The 16,489-nt window shown below is 36.6% G+C and overlaps 1 protein-coding gene across 2 annotated transcripts; it reads right to left on the minus strand.

Moving 5' to 3' along the window:
* Positions 1-1,194: 1,194 nt before the first annotated feature.
* LOC113049346 (myosin heavy chain, fast skeletal muscle-like) lies at positions 1,195-12,991 on the minus strand. 2 transcript variants are annotated; one of them, XM_026211621.1, is made up of 41 exons: positions 12,965-12,991; positions 12,752-12,787; positions 12,202-12,420; positions 11,970-12,113; positions 11,729-11,885; positions 11,582-11,609; positions 11,368-11,476; positions 11,102-11,194; positions 10,912-10,975; positions 10,727-10,825; positions 10,530-10,633; positions 10,307-10,445; positions 10,074-10,192; positions 9,803-9,952; positions 9,548-9,718; positions 9,157-9,457; positions 8,964-9,034; positions 8,725-8,812; positions 8,513-8,630; positions 8,305-8,428; positions 8,077-8,213; positions 7,326-7,581; positions 6,990-7,232; positions 6,728-6,904; positions 6,372-6,517; positions 6,200-6,290; positions 5,735-6,124; positions 5,520-5,646; positions 4,208-4,326; positions 3,935-4,131; positions 3,666-3,849; positions 3,370-3,535; positions 3,165-3,289; positions 2,750-3,058; positions 2,426-2,629; positions 2,209-2,334; positions 1,955-2,125; positions 1,755-1,859; positions 1,586-1,681; positions 1,370-1,501; positions 1,250-1,270 (listed from the first exon to the last, which is right to left on the minus strand). In XM_026211621.1, exons 3-41 carry the CDS (start codon positions 12,406-12,408, stop codon positions 1,250-1,252), a joined length of 5,808 nt encoding a protein of 1,935 aa, XP_026067406.1. In that variant the 5' UTR covers positions 12,409-12,420; positions 12,752-12,787; positions 12,965-12,991. The 2 variants fall into 2 exon arrangements, with proteins under 2 accessions (XP_026067407.1, XP_026067406.1); XM_026211622.1 differs by lacking the exons at positions 12,752-12,787; positions 12,965-12,991 and having other exon boundaries at positions 1,195-1,270; positions 12,202-12,408.
* Between the last annotated feature and the right edge of the window lie 3,498 nt (positions 12,992-16,489).

Here is a 16,489-nt window from a genome sequence, read left to right on the forward strand (position 1 = left end):
TGTTTACATCATGCTTGCAAACTCGTTGTCTTTAGAAGAAATTTGCTGTTCTGACATTGAAATGGGAGATTCTTGGTTACCATGAAAGCATTAAGCAGCAATGTTTTCAACAGTCATCAATTCAAATCACATTAAATCAAATCACTTTATTGTCACAAATTAATAATTCGAAATGTTAAGTGAGCATAAAAAAAAACATATTAGAATGAATTATACAATCATACATGATTAATATAAAAGTCATCACATTTTGACTTAGGCTATTCTTCATCTTTAAAAAAAAATCAAGGTGAGGAATAAACATTAATTAATTTTACATTAATTTTACTATTTAAAATTTTACCGTACATTGCCCTACCCCGCCCATTCAGTATTCATTTTATTTGTGCAGGCCTTTAAAATTTATTTGTAAAGGTGTTTAAAAACCATGCAGATACCCTGTATTCAAACATGAATACATATTTTAATGATCATATTTTATTCTCACAGCTATTACATATACTTTCTCATATAATCTCTGACAAATGGCATTACCATCCTTGATTTGAGATATTTTTTTACGTTACAAAAGTGCATTTGGAAATGTGAATGTTTGCATTAGGATAGGTAGTGTATTAAGAAGTAGGCAGATATCATTTGTTTATTTCTTCATAATTACAATGCTCAGTATTAATTGTAGCAATAAAAATACAATTCTGCCATGTGTGCTGATCTATATTGTGGTGTAATTAAACTAACATCTTTCTGCAAAGATGAAAAAAAAAAAATAGAACTGTACAAATAATATAACTAACTGGTACTGGACAATCGACAATGTCTATGGTTTTAATATAAAAATAATAGTTTAGTATATGTAAAGTGCATGCTTTAATTTTTATTTTAAGCTAATATTGTTGACATATATTACTGTCTTTACAAACTGCATATATATGATTATATAATATATTTGCTTATATTATTAAATTCATAAAGTTCAAAGAAATTGTTTAAAATAGATTAATTTGCTAGAAGCTGTAGTCTTGATTTTGACATTTATTTGATCCATTTCAAAATCAAAGTTATAATGTTGAGCTCATTTCATAGACTGCATGATGTACTTAATGGTTTGTCATGAAGCTTACTTCAGTAATAACAAATCTTAAACAATCGTGAGTCAATAAATAAATCAACAAAAATGACAAGAAAAGAAAGCTGCTGAATTTGAAGGTTTATTCATTTTTACTGAGATGTACATGGTATATTAAGTTTTTCACTCAGCTGCCTCTTTGCCCTTGAAAAAAAGAGAGTGAGCACATATATGATTAGTATAAAATAGAATAAATGAGGTAGTTATGCTTTAAAAAAATATGCATCAGAAAAAGAAAATCACCTTTCCAGCATCACGGCTCTTGGCTCTGAGCTTGTTGACCTGAGACTCAGCAATGTCTGCACGCTCCTCAGCCTCCTCCAACTCATGCTGCACCTTCCTCAACTTGGAAAGGTGAGTATTGGCTTGTTCCTCCTGCAAATCCACACACAATTATATCAGCAGCAGAAGATCTAATATGTTTAGAAGGTCCTTCTAGTTCTTAAATGAGGTACTCACAGCTTCTTCAGACTGCCTCTTGTAAGCCTTGACCTTCAGCTGAAGCTTGTCAACCAGATCCTGCAGTCTGTTGAGGTTCTTCTTATCCTCCTCAGTCTGCAGATAATACATGTTCCTCAGATTAAAACATATTCAGATTAATGTGTCCTGAAGTTTTTTTTATAAGTACCTGGTAGGTGAGCTCCTTGACTCTCCTCTCATATTTGCGGACACCTTTAACAGCATCAGCTCCACGTCTCTGCTCTGCTTCAACTTCAGCCTCAAGCTCACGGACCTTAATGTTTAGACATGCTTAGACACTGGATAATGTCCACATCAACACTATAAATATCAGGATAAAGGAGGACATCAGAATAAAGGCAGTCTTACTCTGGATTCCAGTTTCTGGAGTTGTTTCTTTCCTCCCTTCATGGCCAGATTCTCAGCCTCATCCAGACGGTGCTGCAGGTCCTTCACTGTCACCTCCAGATTCTTCTTCATCCTCTCAAGGTGAGAACTGGTGTCCTGCTCCTTCTTGAGTTCCTCTGCCATCATTGCAGCCTTTTGCAATAATATAGACAGATATTAGTTTGACATTTTTAAGAAAGTGTTTTGTGAATCATTAGGCAGCTACTGTTTCTCACATCAGTGATGGCCTTCTTGGCCTTCTCCTCTGCGTTTCTGGCTTCCTGTACAGTGTCATCAACTTCACTCTGGATCTGAACAAGGTCAGTCTCAAGCTTCTTCTTGGTGTTCAGGAGACTTGTGTTCTGTAACATGGAAAGCAACAGGCTGAACATTTTAAACAATACTTTCAATTTTCTTAAATTCTTTGTAAGAAAAATAACAATATGCTGTTACCTGAGAGTGCAGCAGCCCAACACGCTCACTGGCGTCCACCAGCTCTTGTTCAGCCACTTTGCGGCCTCTCTCTGTCTGCTCCAGAGCAGCTCTCAGCTCCTCAATCTCAGCTTGCATCAGAGTGTTTCTGCGCTCCACCATTGCCACCTGCTCCTTCATGTCTTCCTGTCCTCTCACAGCATCGTCAAGGTGCAGCTGGGCATCCTGAACATAACAATAACATTACAGTAAGCTTTTGATATACTTTCTGTTTGCCTTTACTTTACATAGCTTAGATTATACAATCATGTTACTGAACCCATAAACCAAAGAGAAGTCATATACCTTGAGTTGTCCCTGAACGTTCCTGAGCTGTTTCTGGGCCTCAGAAGCCTGGCGATTGGCATGGCTCAGCTGAATCTCCATCTCATTAAGGTCTCCCTCCATCTTCTTCTTGATTCTCAGGGAATCATTCCTGCTCCTGACCTCAGAGTCCAGAGTGCTCTGCATGGATTCAATGACTCTCTGGCTGTTCCTCTTGATCTGCTCCATCTCCTCATCCTTCTCTGCAAGCTTCCTGTCAATTTCCCCCTTGACCTGGTTAAGCTCAAGCTGGACACGAAGAATCTTGGACTCCTCATGCTCCAGGGTGCCCTATGAAAAATAAAAACAATATTTACATTTTAGAACGAAAATATGCATTAATAAGACAGTATAATGGTTTTCTGCCAGAATTACATATTCAACTCCAGATACTCACTTCAGCCTCCTCCAGGGCGGTCTGAATCTCTGCCTTTTCAGTCTCCACTGCCTTCTTGGCCTTTTCCAGCTCATGGATGCTCTTACCAGTATCACCCAGCTGCTCTGTCAGGTCTGAAATCTCCTCTGTAGAAAGGAAAAATATAATCTATATATATTGGCATTCATTTATCATATATATTTACTTTTTAATGTTTCAGTCTTACGCTGCAGATTCTTGTTCTCTCTCTTGAGGGTCTCCAGCTGATCTAAAGACTCCTCATAGGAGTTTTTCATCTTGAACAGCTCAGTGCTGAGTGAACGAGCCTCTTTCTGGGCACCTTCCAGCTCTGCCTGGCCTTCTTCATATTTCTGCTTCCATTCTGCCAGGACCTTCAATGGAGGTATTTATTCATATTAAGATCAGATTTTATCAACTTATAGCATGCTGAAATAACGCCCACACAACTTTTTTGAAAACAATATCTCATTAAAGTATGACTTTTTTTGTTTTGCTTTTAACCTTGTCAAAGTTCCTCTGCTTCTTGTCAAGGTTGGCAGCCAAAGAATTGGCTCTCTCCACATCAATCATGAGGTCCTCCACCTCGCCCTGGAGTCTCTGTTTGGTCTTCTCCAGAGAGGCACATTTGGAGTTCACAGCCTCAATTTGTTCTTCTGCCTCTTGCAGACGCTGAGCCAACTTCTTCCTGCAATGCATTTGTAAACACCAGTTTTAACATGAAAGACTTTTCCATATGAACACATAGTCATCAGCTCTTGTGATGTTCATACTTGGACTCTTCAAGCTCCTCAGTGCGCTGGATGGCGTCAGTTTCATATTTGGTTCTCCACTGTGCAACTTCACTGTTGGCCTTTGACATTCCCCTCTGCAGCTCAGCCTTTGCCTCCTGCTCTTCCTCAAACTGCTCACGGAGCAGGTCGCAGTCATGACGGGCTGATTGCACAGCATGGGCCAGTGCATTCTTAGCCTAGGAAACAAAGTCACATAATATTATCTTTGTTGAATAGTAAGTGGAAATTATGTGTTTGTGTTGATGCTATTACCTTAATCTCCTCTTCAATCTGCCTTTTAAGCTCCTCAATTTGCTGAGTGAAAGCTTGTTTGCCTCTGGTGAGCTGAGAAACCAGAGCCTCTTTCTCCTCCAGTTGACGGCCAAACTCACCTTTAGAGATTTAAATTTACAAAATGACTGGTAAGATATAAGAGTGTTGGAGATAATGTTATATATCTATGTTAATGAATGGGAAAAATTATGTTTTTCTATTGCGTACTGGCAGATCTCTACAGTGGATAAACTACTTGGACAACTTGCACTCATGTTGGTGCAATGCTGTCAGTGTATTTTCTGTTTGACTGTAATACACTAAACCACAACTTGCTTTAAACCCTCTAAGAGTGTTATGTGGAGGGTAGGGATGAACTCAATTGCAGGCAGGATGTAAAAAACACAGGATTTATTATACATGAAAAGGGGAAAACAAAACCCACGAGGGGGAAAACAATGACTAGGGCAGAGACTAAATGATTTAACAAGACTTGGTCGACACGATAAACAAAGACTCTTAACACAAAAACACTAACTTCAGATAAACAAACACAGGACTCACAACGTCTTCTTCTAGGTGCAAAAATGGGTAACAATATAGAAACAATGAACCGCACAAGACAGAGCACACTAGGGGATATAAATAAGACTAATCAAGACACAACAGGTGGCACAGGTAAGGCAATCACGACAAAACTAGGATAACAAGGGGGGCGGGGCAAGGGAACGAGACAACACAAGCACATGGCCCAAAGACAAGGCCATGTGCTTATACACAAAACACGGGTCTGTCATGATCCTGCCTCAAGACTATGGAAAAATCAAGGACACGAGGGCAGAATCATGACAAAGAGGAGTTGCATATCCAACATTATGACTTATAAAGTGTACTGCTCCCAATATATAAAATGTTTTGCCACTATTAGTTTTTTATATTTAAATAAAATATATTTCACAAGTTCACGCTTACATATAATTAGCTGAGGCATGGTATGCGTATCTGGGGTGCTGTCCGGGGGAAGGGCTCCGAGCTCAGGAATGGCCCGAACCTAGAGTACCCCCCCTTCCCCGTCTATTTATAAAGTGAACTCAAAGTGAGGAGATGGGGTGGAGGAGGGACGCTGATAAACCATCAATAGATAAAGGTAAGTCAGCGATATTTATACTATGGGATTGATTACTTGATTATGGTCCACCTGTATTGATTAGGCTAAGTATCTGACGGGCTCCTTCCGAATCTTGTTAATAAAACATAATTTAGATATATATTAAGGCATTTTGGTAGTGAAGGATTTTTTTTGCATTGTTACCATTTTCAGTTTGAAGTCTTGCTCTTTGAGCACTGAGGTCATTTAACTGCCGAAGGTTTTCGTCATTCTTGGACTTTATTTCACTTAGTTGGTCCTCAAGGGTGCGGCAAATCTTCTCAAGATTGGCCTGTAAACCACAAAATCATTTGTTTCTTAAGAATCTTAACCATATTTGTTACATTTCCTTAAAAAGATTTAAAAATCAATTGTCAAACCTTTGCTTTGGCAACAGCCTCCATGTTGCTGGAGAGATCATCGATCTCCATTTTGAATTCACTCTTCTCTTTCTCAAGCTTCTGCTTGACACGCTGGAGGTTGTCGATTTGCTCTCCCAGCTCGGCCACACTGTCTGCCTGCTTCTTACGGAGGGCAGCAGCCGTAGCTTCATGCTGGAGGGTGGACTCTTCAAGATCACGACGCAGCTTCTGGAATTCAGCTTCACGCTTCTTATTCATCTCGATCTGAGCAGCAGTGGCTCCTCCAGCCTCCTCAAGCCTCTCACTGATCTCCTCAAGTTCCCTGGAAAGATCAGCTCTCTGTTTCTCAACCTTGGCACGAGCAGCACGCTCAGCCTCAATCTCTTCCTCCAGTTCCTCAATGCGAGCCTACATTGGTATTAATAAAACCTTATTAGCCTTTATTTTACCATTGCCTTTAACAGCAAAAAGAAAAAAAAATACCTGAAGCTCCTTGATCTTCTTCTGGAGTTGAGCACCCAGAGATTGTTCATCTTCAATCTTGCTGAGCAGCTGGCTTGTTTCAAAGTCTTTTCTGTGTGTAAAAGGGGAACAATGAATGATTTTAAATAAATGATAATCATTATTTTTGTAAGAGTTTACAAAAACTTCCTACTTCTTCAGCTTCTCATCAGATTGTTGCTTGTCATTCTCGAGGTCCATGATGGACTCTTGGGCTAATTTCAGGTCTCCTTCAAGCTTTCTCTTTGCTCTCTCAAGGTCCATGCGGAGCTTCTTCTCTTGTTCAAGGGAACCTTCCAGCTAAGCAGTTTGATGTTGGTATTGTGTTAATTAAGTGGATTAATTATTAGCACCATTATTATTTGATTCATTTTAACATGTGACAAATTATACACCCTATAAATATAATTAATGCATTTAATGTCTTTAATATTTAGTCACTACTTCTACTCATGGTATGAAAAATACAAAATCATATATTCAAAGTATAACCTAATTATTACGACTCACATCATCAACTTGCTGCTCAAGCTTTGTCTTGGATTTGGTCAGGGTGTTGACTTTGTCCTCTTCTGCCTGGAGATCATCCAGGGTCTGCCGATGTGCCTCTTGGAGGGCTTTCTTCTCCTTCGTAAGTTTACCAATGCTCTCGTCCTGAGCTGCCATTTCCTCAGTCAAGTTTTTGACCTGTTTTTTTTTTTCCCCAAATGAGCTCATTTAATATACCATATCATAATATAAAATTGTTAATCAAAACAACAAAATCTCCAACCTTGTTCTCAGTGGCATGTTTCTCCTTTTCCACTTTTGCCAAGGTGAGCTCCAGGTCATCAATGTCTTTCTTCAGCTCAGAGCACTCATCCTCCAGCTTCCTCTTCTTGGCTGTCAGTTCAGCATTGATTTCTTCCTCATCTTCCAGTCTCTCAGTTGTCTCTTTGAGTTTAGCTTCAAGCTGGATTTTGTTCTTGATCAGACCTTCACACCTCTCCTCAGCATCTGACAGATTCTCAGATTCCTTATAGGAAAATAGATTGTTATCTCTTTGAAAACCCCTTTGTTACATTTTAATGGAGATACATTTCAGTTAATTCACATAGGTAAAACTCACAGATGCTACTTGCAGCTGCAGATCATTTTTCTCCTGCAGCAGTGACACCATCTTCTCTTCAAGCTCCTTCTTTTTGGCTTCAGCCTTGGCAAGATCTTCTTTGCATTTTGTAAAGTCCTCTTTCATAGTTGCCAGCTCCTTCTCAGTCTCAGCACTCTTCAGCAGAGGCTTAATCTTGTAGTAAACCTTCATCCATGGCCAGTGTTTGACGTTCATGAAAGAGCGGACGTTGTATTGGATGGTGTAAATTGCCTCCCTGATTAAATCATTTAGATAATTAGTAACTGATGAATGCACTTATTTTTATACATGTCTACACAATACTGCCTACATGTCTTACATGTATAAAAAATGTAAGTAAAAAATATATATAAAAACAGAAAAGGTACTTTTCTGTCAAGATATTATACGTTTAGTTTTCAGATATTTTCTTTAACCCTTAATCACAACATAATGCAATGTGTAATTCAGAATATAAGTAACATTACGTGTTTTTTCCCTGAATTCTGTATTAACACAAAATAATAAATAAAAAACATGGTTGTTGTAAATATAAGTAAATCTTAAATATTTTCCGAAATACTTTTTTGCCATAGAGAGGAACAAATCTTATCGATTATTCATTGACATTCTGAAGTAATGTGGGGAAGGCATCATTGGTATAAATATTTCCACTGATAAAAGGTTTATACTAACTGAAATAGATAAATATAAGAATCAGAGGTTTTGTTCCTTTCATGACATTCCTCACCTCCTCTCTGTCATCTTCACAAACTCTTTCCTCATAAGATAACCACGGCAGACAGCCTGAGTCATTGTGACCAGAGCAGCCAGTTTCTCATCACGCATCTCCTCAAGAGTACCCAGAAGACCAGCTTTGAAGAACACCTTATTATATAAAAATGACAGTGATTATAACAGAATAATCATATACAATAAATCATAATTTTTTTTAAAAGCTGTAAAGTAGAATATGAACCTTTGTGTGTCCAAATCTGTATTGGTCGTGATCAACGTCGATGGATCCCAGGAGTTTCTCAGAAGCTTTCTTGTTGTCAATAAACTGTCCCTCTGGGATTACACTGGCATTCAGCACCTTGTATCTGTTGAAGGTTAATCAAAATGTTTCATATCCTCCAGTTAAGAGCCTCATACAGTAAATGTTGTTTTCATGTGGTCCCTGCTACCTCTGCTTGAAGTCACCATAGAGGATTCTGCTGGGGAAGCCCTTTCTGCAGATTCTGATGCCCTCCAGCACACCGTTACACCTCAGCTGGTGGATAACCAGGTGGTTCTCCATGAGACCTATAAAGGACAGTTTAGATCATGAGCTTGGTAAATTAATAAGAGTATTATTACTGTTTTAATGACAGATATCGGTAATCCCTTTGATACTTACCTGGGATCTTGGACTCGTTGGGAATCAGACAGCGCACAAAGTGAGGGTGAGTGCTCCTCAAGTTGGTCATGAGCTTGCCCAAGTTCTCCTGTGTAATCATGGAAAGTTACAGCTTTCTTAGTCTCATTGACTGACTTGTTGATTTATATATATTCTCTGATGTAGAGTCAATCAAGCTGATGTACAGTCACTGCTTTCACTGCATCATTATTCAAATTTGGTTTCAAACAAAGACGTACTCTAAACTGTGAAGACACAGTCTGCATGGAACCACCCTTCTTCTTGCCTCCCTTCTTTCCACCACCAGTCTCTATGCAGATAAAGAGACAAAGGAAGACACATAATGTAATAACCAGAAGAAAGTGCAAAATTAAATCAGTGTTTGGATAATTAAATTAGCACAGTTTAATTAATACTTAAATTTTTTATTACCCTCAACAACAGGTGGGTAGAGAGTAGCCAGCAGTTTGACAGAAGACTTCTGGTAAAGCTGCACAACAGACTCGTTCAGTGGATCCTTGTTCTTGTCCAACCAGCCAGAAATGTTGTAGTCCACAGTTCCAGCGTAGTGGACCAGGGAGAAGTGGGCCTCAGCCTTGCCTTTGGCAGGCTTTGGTTTCTGGAAAGCATTGCACTTGCCAAGATGCTGATCATACAGCTTGTTCTTGAAGGAAGTATCTGAAGCCTTGGGGAACATGCACTCCTCTTCAAGGATGGAGAAGATACCCATGGGCTGTTTATAAAAGAATGTTGTTTATTTTTAAAAATGTATACTTTTGAAAATGGAAAATGGAAATGAATAAGTTCATAAACCAGTAAAAACCTTCTCAATGAGCTCAATGCAAGCAGCCAAGTCCATGCCAAAGTCAATGAATTCCCAAACAATGCCCTCCTTCTTGTACTCCTCTTGTTCCAGCACAAACATGTGGTGGTTGAAAAACTGTTGCAGTTTCTCGTTGGTGAAGTTGATGCACAGCTGCTCCATGCTGTTGAACTGGAGAAAGAAACAGGATCATTTACTAGCGGCTGAATGTGACTCTATTTTCCATAAAGACAGATAAACATAAAAGATTCTTACATCAAAAATCTCAAAGCCAGCGATATCCAGCACACCAATGAAGAAATTTCTTTGCTGTTTTGTGTCCAACATCTGGTTGATACGAACGACCATCCACAAGAACATCCTCTCATAGATAGATTTGCACAAGGCGCTAACAGAGTTGTAAACCTGTAAGAATAGAGTGAATTTTTATTAAAAACTTCTTGATTTGCTATATTCAATCATGATTTTCAAGATGAACACAAATGACATGATGGAGATATGTTATTACATATATATCTACACACACCTGTGGCACTGTTTGGCCTTTGGTCACAAACTCGTTTCCAACTTTTACTCTGGGATAGCACAAAGCCTTCAGCATATCAGCAGAGTTCAAACCCAGAAGGTAGGAGATTTTGTCAGCCTCTGCCATGTAAAAGTAGCAACAACAACAACAACAAAAATTACGTATAACGAAATGTGGATCTCTCAAGTCAAACACTGCATGTAATCAGACACATTAGTACTATTTAGTCTCACCCTCTGTGCCATCAGGCTCAGCCTGCTCCTCACGCTGCTTCTGCTTGAACTTCATGTTACCATGATGAAGCACAGCTCCAGTGAACTTGTAGATGCACATCTTCTCCTCAGCAGTGAAGCCCAGAATGTCAATAGCAGTCTGGAAATTTCATTGAGAAAAGAACAAGCTCTATGATTAGCCATGTTTACATTGAGTTTGTTATTTAAAACAGCATTGACTCACATCAGTAGCAACCAGCTCCTCTTTATCATCAATGCTTGCCACTGTGATCTGACCCTGACTGCACATGGGGAAGTCATAAGGGTTGGTGGTGATGAGCGTCATTTCTGTAAAATACATTTATATTAATATTTATTACATAGAATTGTACAATATTATCTGTACAATATAGTAAATATTAAACAAATATGTATATCTACCGATCAGCTCAGGCTTATGGTTGGTCATCATCTGGTAGAAGATGTGGTAGCCTCTCTCATCTGAAAGCTGGAACGTCACTCTAGACTTCTCCAGCAGATCTGTTGAGAGAATGTACTTGTGTCACAATCATTGAAGCATGACAGACAAATGTGGAGGATGGAAAAATAAGATCATGTCCACCTACATGTCTCAATATCAGCACTAGCCAGTTTTCCTGATGTGCCGAAATGAATTCTGATGAATTTACCCTGTTTAAAATAAAATGAACATTTGAGTTGCTGTACTGTATTAATAAAACAACAACAAAAAATACTCAACAAAGCTAAGCTAAATATTTCTAAATTATGTTTGAATATAGAAATAGCTTGACTTACAAAACGAGAGGAGTTGTCATTTCTCACAGTCTTGGCATTACCATAAGCCTCAAGCAGAGGGTTAGCAGCAATGATCTGATCCTCAAGAGAGCCCTGTTTGATGTTTAAAGGGGTTTCAGTTATTTTCACTTGTATGTGTCATCACTGTTTGCAGACATTTTTTATTTCACATACTGTATCATATATTGTGTGAGACTAGAGTAATTCAGTATTAATTTTTAATATCTTTCAGAGTAATATATTTATCATAGTTTTGTATCTCAAACCTGCATTTTGCTGGCATTCTCTTTCTTCTTGTCACCATGAACTGCTACTGTGGCAAAGTACTGGATGACACGTTTGGTGTTCACAGTCTTTCCAGCACCAGATTCTCCACTGGTTTAATAGAAGATAAATGATGATAAGTAATGTAGAAGTTCCACCAGAGCAAAATATAACCATTCTCAACATCTCAAACAGTAGAGTAGGCTAGATACATACGTAATCAGGACAGATTGGTTCTCTCTGTCTGCAAATGAAAAGGTAATAATTTTACAGCCATTGTTATATGAATAATATATATAAATGTGAATCTGACATACCAAAATCAACTTAGAAATAATTCAGATCACATAAATCAGATCTTACCAGTCAGCATGGCCTGATAGGCGTTGTCAGAGACAGAGAAGATGTGGGGTGGGGCCTCCATACGCTTCTTGCCTCTGTAGGCAGCCACCACTTCTGCATCATACACTGGGAGCCACTTGTAGGGGTTCACAGTAGCGCAAAAAAGCCCAGAGTAAGTCTGAAATGAGCAGAGAAGTGGTCAGATTGCAACAACACTGACAAAATTAATTTAAATGCTGTTTTACTTTGCTCCAGAACTTACGTAGATCATCCATGCGGCATAACGCTCTTTGAGGTTATACAGCACAGAGGGTTCATTGAGATGGGTCATCATGGCCATGTCCTCAATCTTGTCAAACTTTGGAGGATTCATTGGGTGGACATCATCCTCCTTTGCAACTCTCTCCTATAAATTTGATCCATTAAATTAGAACAATCATAAAAAAGTTTAAGATTATGTAAGTAAAAGTTTTTGTGGAATGATGAAATTTCACCTCTTTAGTGTCATTCACAATGACAGTGACTTTGCCACCATCTCTGCTCTTGATTGTTCCCTTGACGTACAGCTCTTTATCATCAACCACATAGCAAGCAGCTTTGGCATCAAATGGTTTGTTCTGAGCCTCGATTCTCTCCTTCTCAGGCTTACGGAGGTAAATGGCAGCCTTGCCATAAACGGCCATCTCCGCGTCCGTACTCATGGTGGCAGCTCACTTCAAGAATATAAAGATTGTCACAGAAATTCAGTATTAGATCAGTAATTTTATAATTAATGTAAAATTAGTTTGTGTAGAGTTTTAACTCCAGCCCTAATAAAAGACTCCTGAAAGGTAACAAGTTCTCCAGTTTGATCAGGGTTTAAATTAAACTCTGCAGACCAGAGTTCACTGTTAAGGCCAGATTTAAGGAAACCCTGCAGTAAAGCCTGGATGTTGATTATATATTCTAAAACAAGTGTCTTATGCCAGAGCACTAATGCACTTTTCAGTCAGTTTATTTTTCCCCATAAAATGTCTTTAGTTTAATATATCATCTTAACCTTACCACAATTCCACACACTTCTGATGAAAGTCTGCAATACTGTAATATACAAAGTACAATGTTATACATTAAAGCCATTCTTTTTCATTAAAAAATAAAATACAAATATGAACTATAATTGAATTACATATAGTTGATGATTATTAATATATAAGATGCCATACTTTTTTTTTTAACTGTGTACATCATCAAAATGAAATGAAAGTTTTCTCTCACCACAAGCAAGCTGCGGCTGGACTTCTGAACGCAACAGTCTCCAGTCCTGCTCCGGCTCTTTATACTGTACATGCTCTGCAAGCAATGCAGGAGTTAAATTTGGCTAATGCCAAATATGGCAAAATTTGTTATGAAAATGATCAGATGGACCATTTGGTAATACCCAAACTAGGTTATAACTAAAATAGAAACAACTTCAGAATAACTTAAAATAATTTAACCTCAGAACTTAACACTTAATAATGCAATATTACATAATAAGTTAAACTTTTCAAATTTAAACAGCAAAAAGACTAAAACTTATGTTTAATATAACACTTATGTGTCTACCAAAATAAGTTTGTAATTCTTTTTCATTTATTTTTCATGTATCTTGGTGTGTATTGCTTGACTACATAAAATAAGATTATTTTTAGTAAAAATAAATCTTAAAATGCTAGACATATAGACCAAACAATGAGTTATAGCAGACAATTAAATAGATTTTATAAGTTGCAAGTATTGGGTATTTGAATCGTTGGTTAAAAATGTGTAATTATTTGCTATGCTTTATTATTATTATTATTATTATTATTGTTACAATTAAACTCTTATTGACATTAACAAATCAGTGTGACAGGATTTATATATTTATCACATATTCAGTGTATATTCTGTTGACTTCTTTATTCAGTGTGCTGTAATGTGAATAACAGATCATTTGCAATTGCATTTGCTATTTGCTCATGTATGTATTTCTTTCACATTTTATTGCTGTGCTTGATGAGTTTACATTCCACAGACAGGCACACTCATGGATTAGATTTCATTTTAAACCTGTGTGTCTGCACTATTAGAACTCTGACTGTTCTAAAATTGGCTCCAGTAAAACTGCATGGGTGTCTTTTTTATGTTTTTAGTTTAAATTCAAAATAATTAAAACTATATAACTTATATGACTGTCAGATGAATGTGTCAAACAGTGAACAAAATTGATAAAACCTTGATTGATTGATAAAATCTTGACAGTGAAGGTTTCTATGATTTGATGCTTACAAATCTCTGAGTTATTATTTGGGGTAGTGACATTGCAGACCTTAGCTGTACTTGTGTTCCTGCTACTAATTTAAGCCTATTTGACTTTTGCATGCTGATTTATATGATTAACCAAAACATTATTGTGTTTATTACACTAAAACCATTTCAATAAAGTCATTAGTCTTCATACAGTGCCTTTTTATATTCCAAATATGTATTCTGCTCCATCAAATAGGAGTATCTGATACTGTCACCTTAGATATTTAATTGGATCAGTCTGACATAGATTGGTGCACGTAACCAGGCAATAATTATTATTTTTTTTCAGACTATAAGGATAATGGGATGTATAACTGACAGAGTGTATGAGGATATGATGTTCATGTAATCATTAACAAAATCACCTTCATCTTCATTATCATCAACTTTATTGCCGGTAAACAGTAATTCAAACTACATTTACATACTATTCCAGAGTTCCTGCACGTCTTAAATACTTAAATTCAGTAATATCAAATGCAATGCCATAAAAAGTCTTAAATATATTAAATGTAATAAGAAAAATCTTAATTATCATTTTAAGAGGTCTAAATTTGGGGAAAAACAGGAATTGTAACATGATTTACAGATTACTATGTTCCATGTATTTCTAAAACACATTTAATAATGCTCACCAAATGTCAACCAAAGTTCTGTAAAATTAATTACAATACAAATACACATAAAAAGAAACAAAAAAACACTAACCAATTAGAGACAATAAAACGAGATAAAACTACATGTTAAAAGCTGAGACAAACAAATGAAATTTGAGACTGGATTAAAACTCTCATAAAGTGGAAGCCATTTTAATTTGGGTCTGGAGATTATTTAACAGAGTGGAACCAGCCCATAGAATGTATAAAACCGGTCCAGACTCATCAAAGGCTCTATTGCCCCTTGTTTTCAAGCTGGCTCTGGGAACCTGGCAACGTTCTGGGAATTGTGTCCTGACCCAAGTCATCAATTAGGAGTGTAGGGGTGGAATATAAGTAATACGATTTTATATTCAATTCCATACTGAACCTGAAGCCAGAAGGGGCATAACATGAGACATTTTTTTACATCCCTTCAGGAATCTAGCTGCTGCATTTAGTACTACTTGTAAACCAGAAATTTGAGTCTTTGAAGCATCATGATATAGAGAGTTACAACAATCCAGGTGAGATGTAATGAAGGTGTCGAAAGTTCAAAAGGCTGTGATTGAAGTAAATGAATGTGAGTTACTGAAGCATAAGTGAGCACTGGATTATGAGAATGTTTAATTTATGGTGTTTACATCATGCTTGCAAACTCGTTGTCTTTAGAAGAAATTTGCTGTTCTGACATTGAAATGGGAGATTCTTGGTTACCATGAAAGCATTAAGCAGCAATGTTTTCAACAGTCATCAATTCAAATCACATTAAATCAAATCACTTTATTTTCACAAATTAATAATTCGAAATGTTAAGTGAGCATAAAAAAAACATATTAGAATGAACTATACAATCATACATGATTAATATAAATGTCATCACATTTTGACTTAGGCTATTCTGTATCTTAAAAAAAAAAATCAAGGTGAGGTATAAATTATTTAAATCATGTTTTTTTACATTAATTTTACTATTTAAAATTTTACCGTACGTTGCCCTACCCCGCCCATTCAGTATTCATTTTATTTGTGCAGGCCTTTAAAATTTATTTGTAAAGGTGTTTAAAAACCATGCAGATACCCTGTATTCAAACATGAATACATATTTTAATGATCATATTTTATTTTCACAGCTATTACATATACTTTCTCATATAATCTCTGACAAATGGCATTACCATCCTTGATTTGAGATATTTTTTTACGTTACAAAAGTGCATTTGGAAATGTGAATGTTTGCATTAGGATAGGTAGTGTATTAAGAAGTAGGCAGATATCATTTGTTTATTTCTTCATAATTACAATGCTCAGTATTAATTGTAGCAATAAAAATACAATTCTGCCATGTGTGCTGATCTATATTGTGGTGTAATTAAACTAACATCTTTCTGCAAAGATGAAAAAAAAAAGTAGAACTGTACAAATAAAATAACTAACTGGTACTGGACAATCGACAATGTCTATGGTTTTAATATAAAAATAATAGTTTAGTATATGTAAAGTGAATGCTTTAATTTTCATTTTAAGCTAATATTGTTGACATATATTACTGTCTTTACAAACTGCATATATATGATTATATAATATATTCACTTATATTATTAAATTCATAAAGTTCAATGGAAGTGTTTAAAATAGATTAACTTGCTAGTAGCTGTAGTCTTGATTTTGACATTTATTTGATCCATCTCAAAATCAAAGTTATAATGTTGAGCCCATTTCATAGACTGCATGATGTACTTAATGGTTTGTCATGAAGCTTACTTCAGTAATAACAAATCTTAAACAATCGTGAGTCAATAAATAAATCAACAAAAATGACAAAAGAAAGCTG

Source organism: Carassius auratus, chromosome 30 (genome assembly GCF_003368295.1).
Source record: "Carassius auratus strain Wakin chromosome 30, ASM336829v1, whole genome shotgun sequence".
NCBI classification, from domain to species: Eukaryota; Metazoa; Chordata; class Actinopteri; order Cypriniformes; family Cyprinidae; genus Carassius; species Carassius auratus.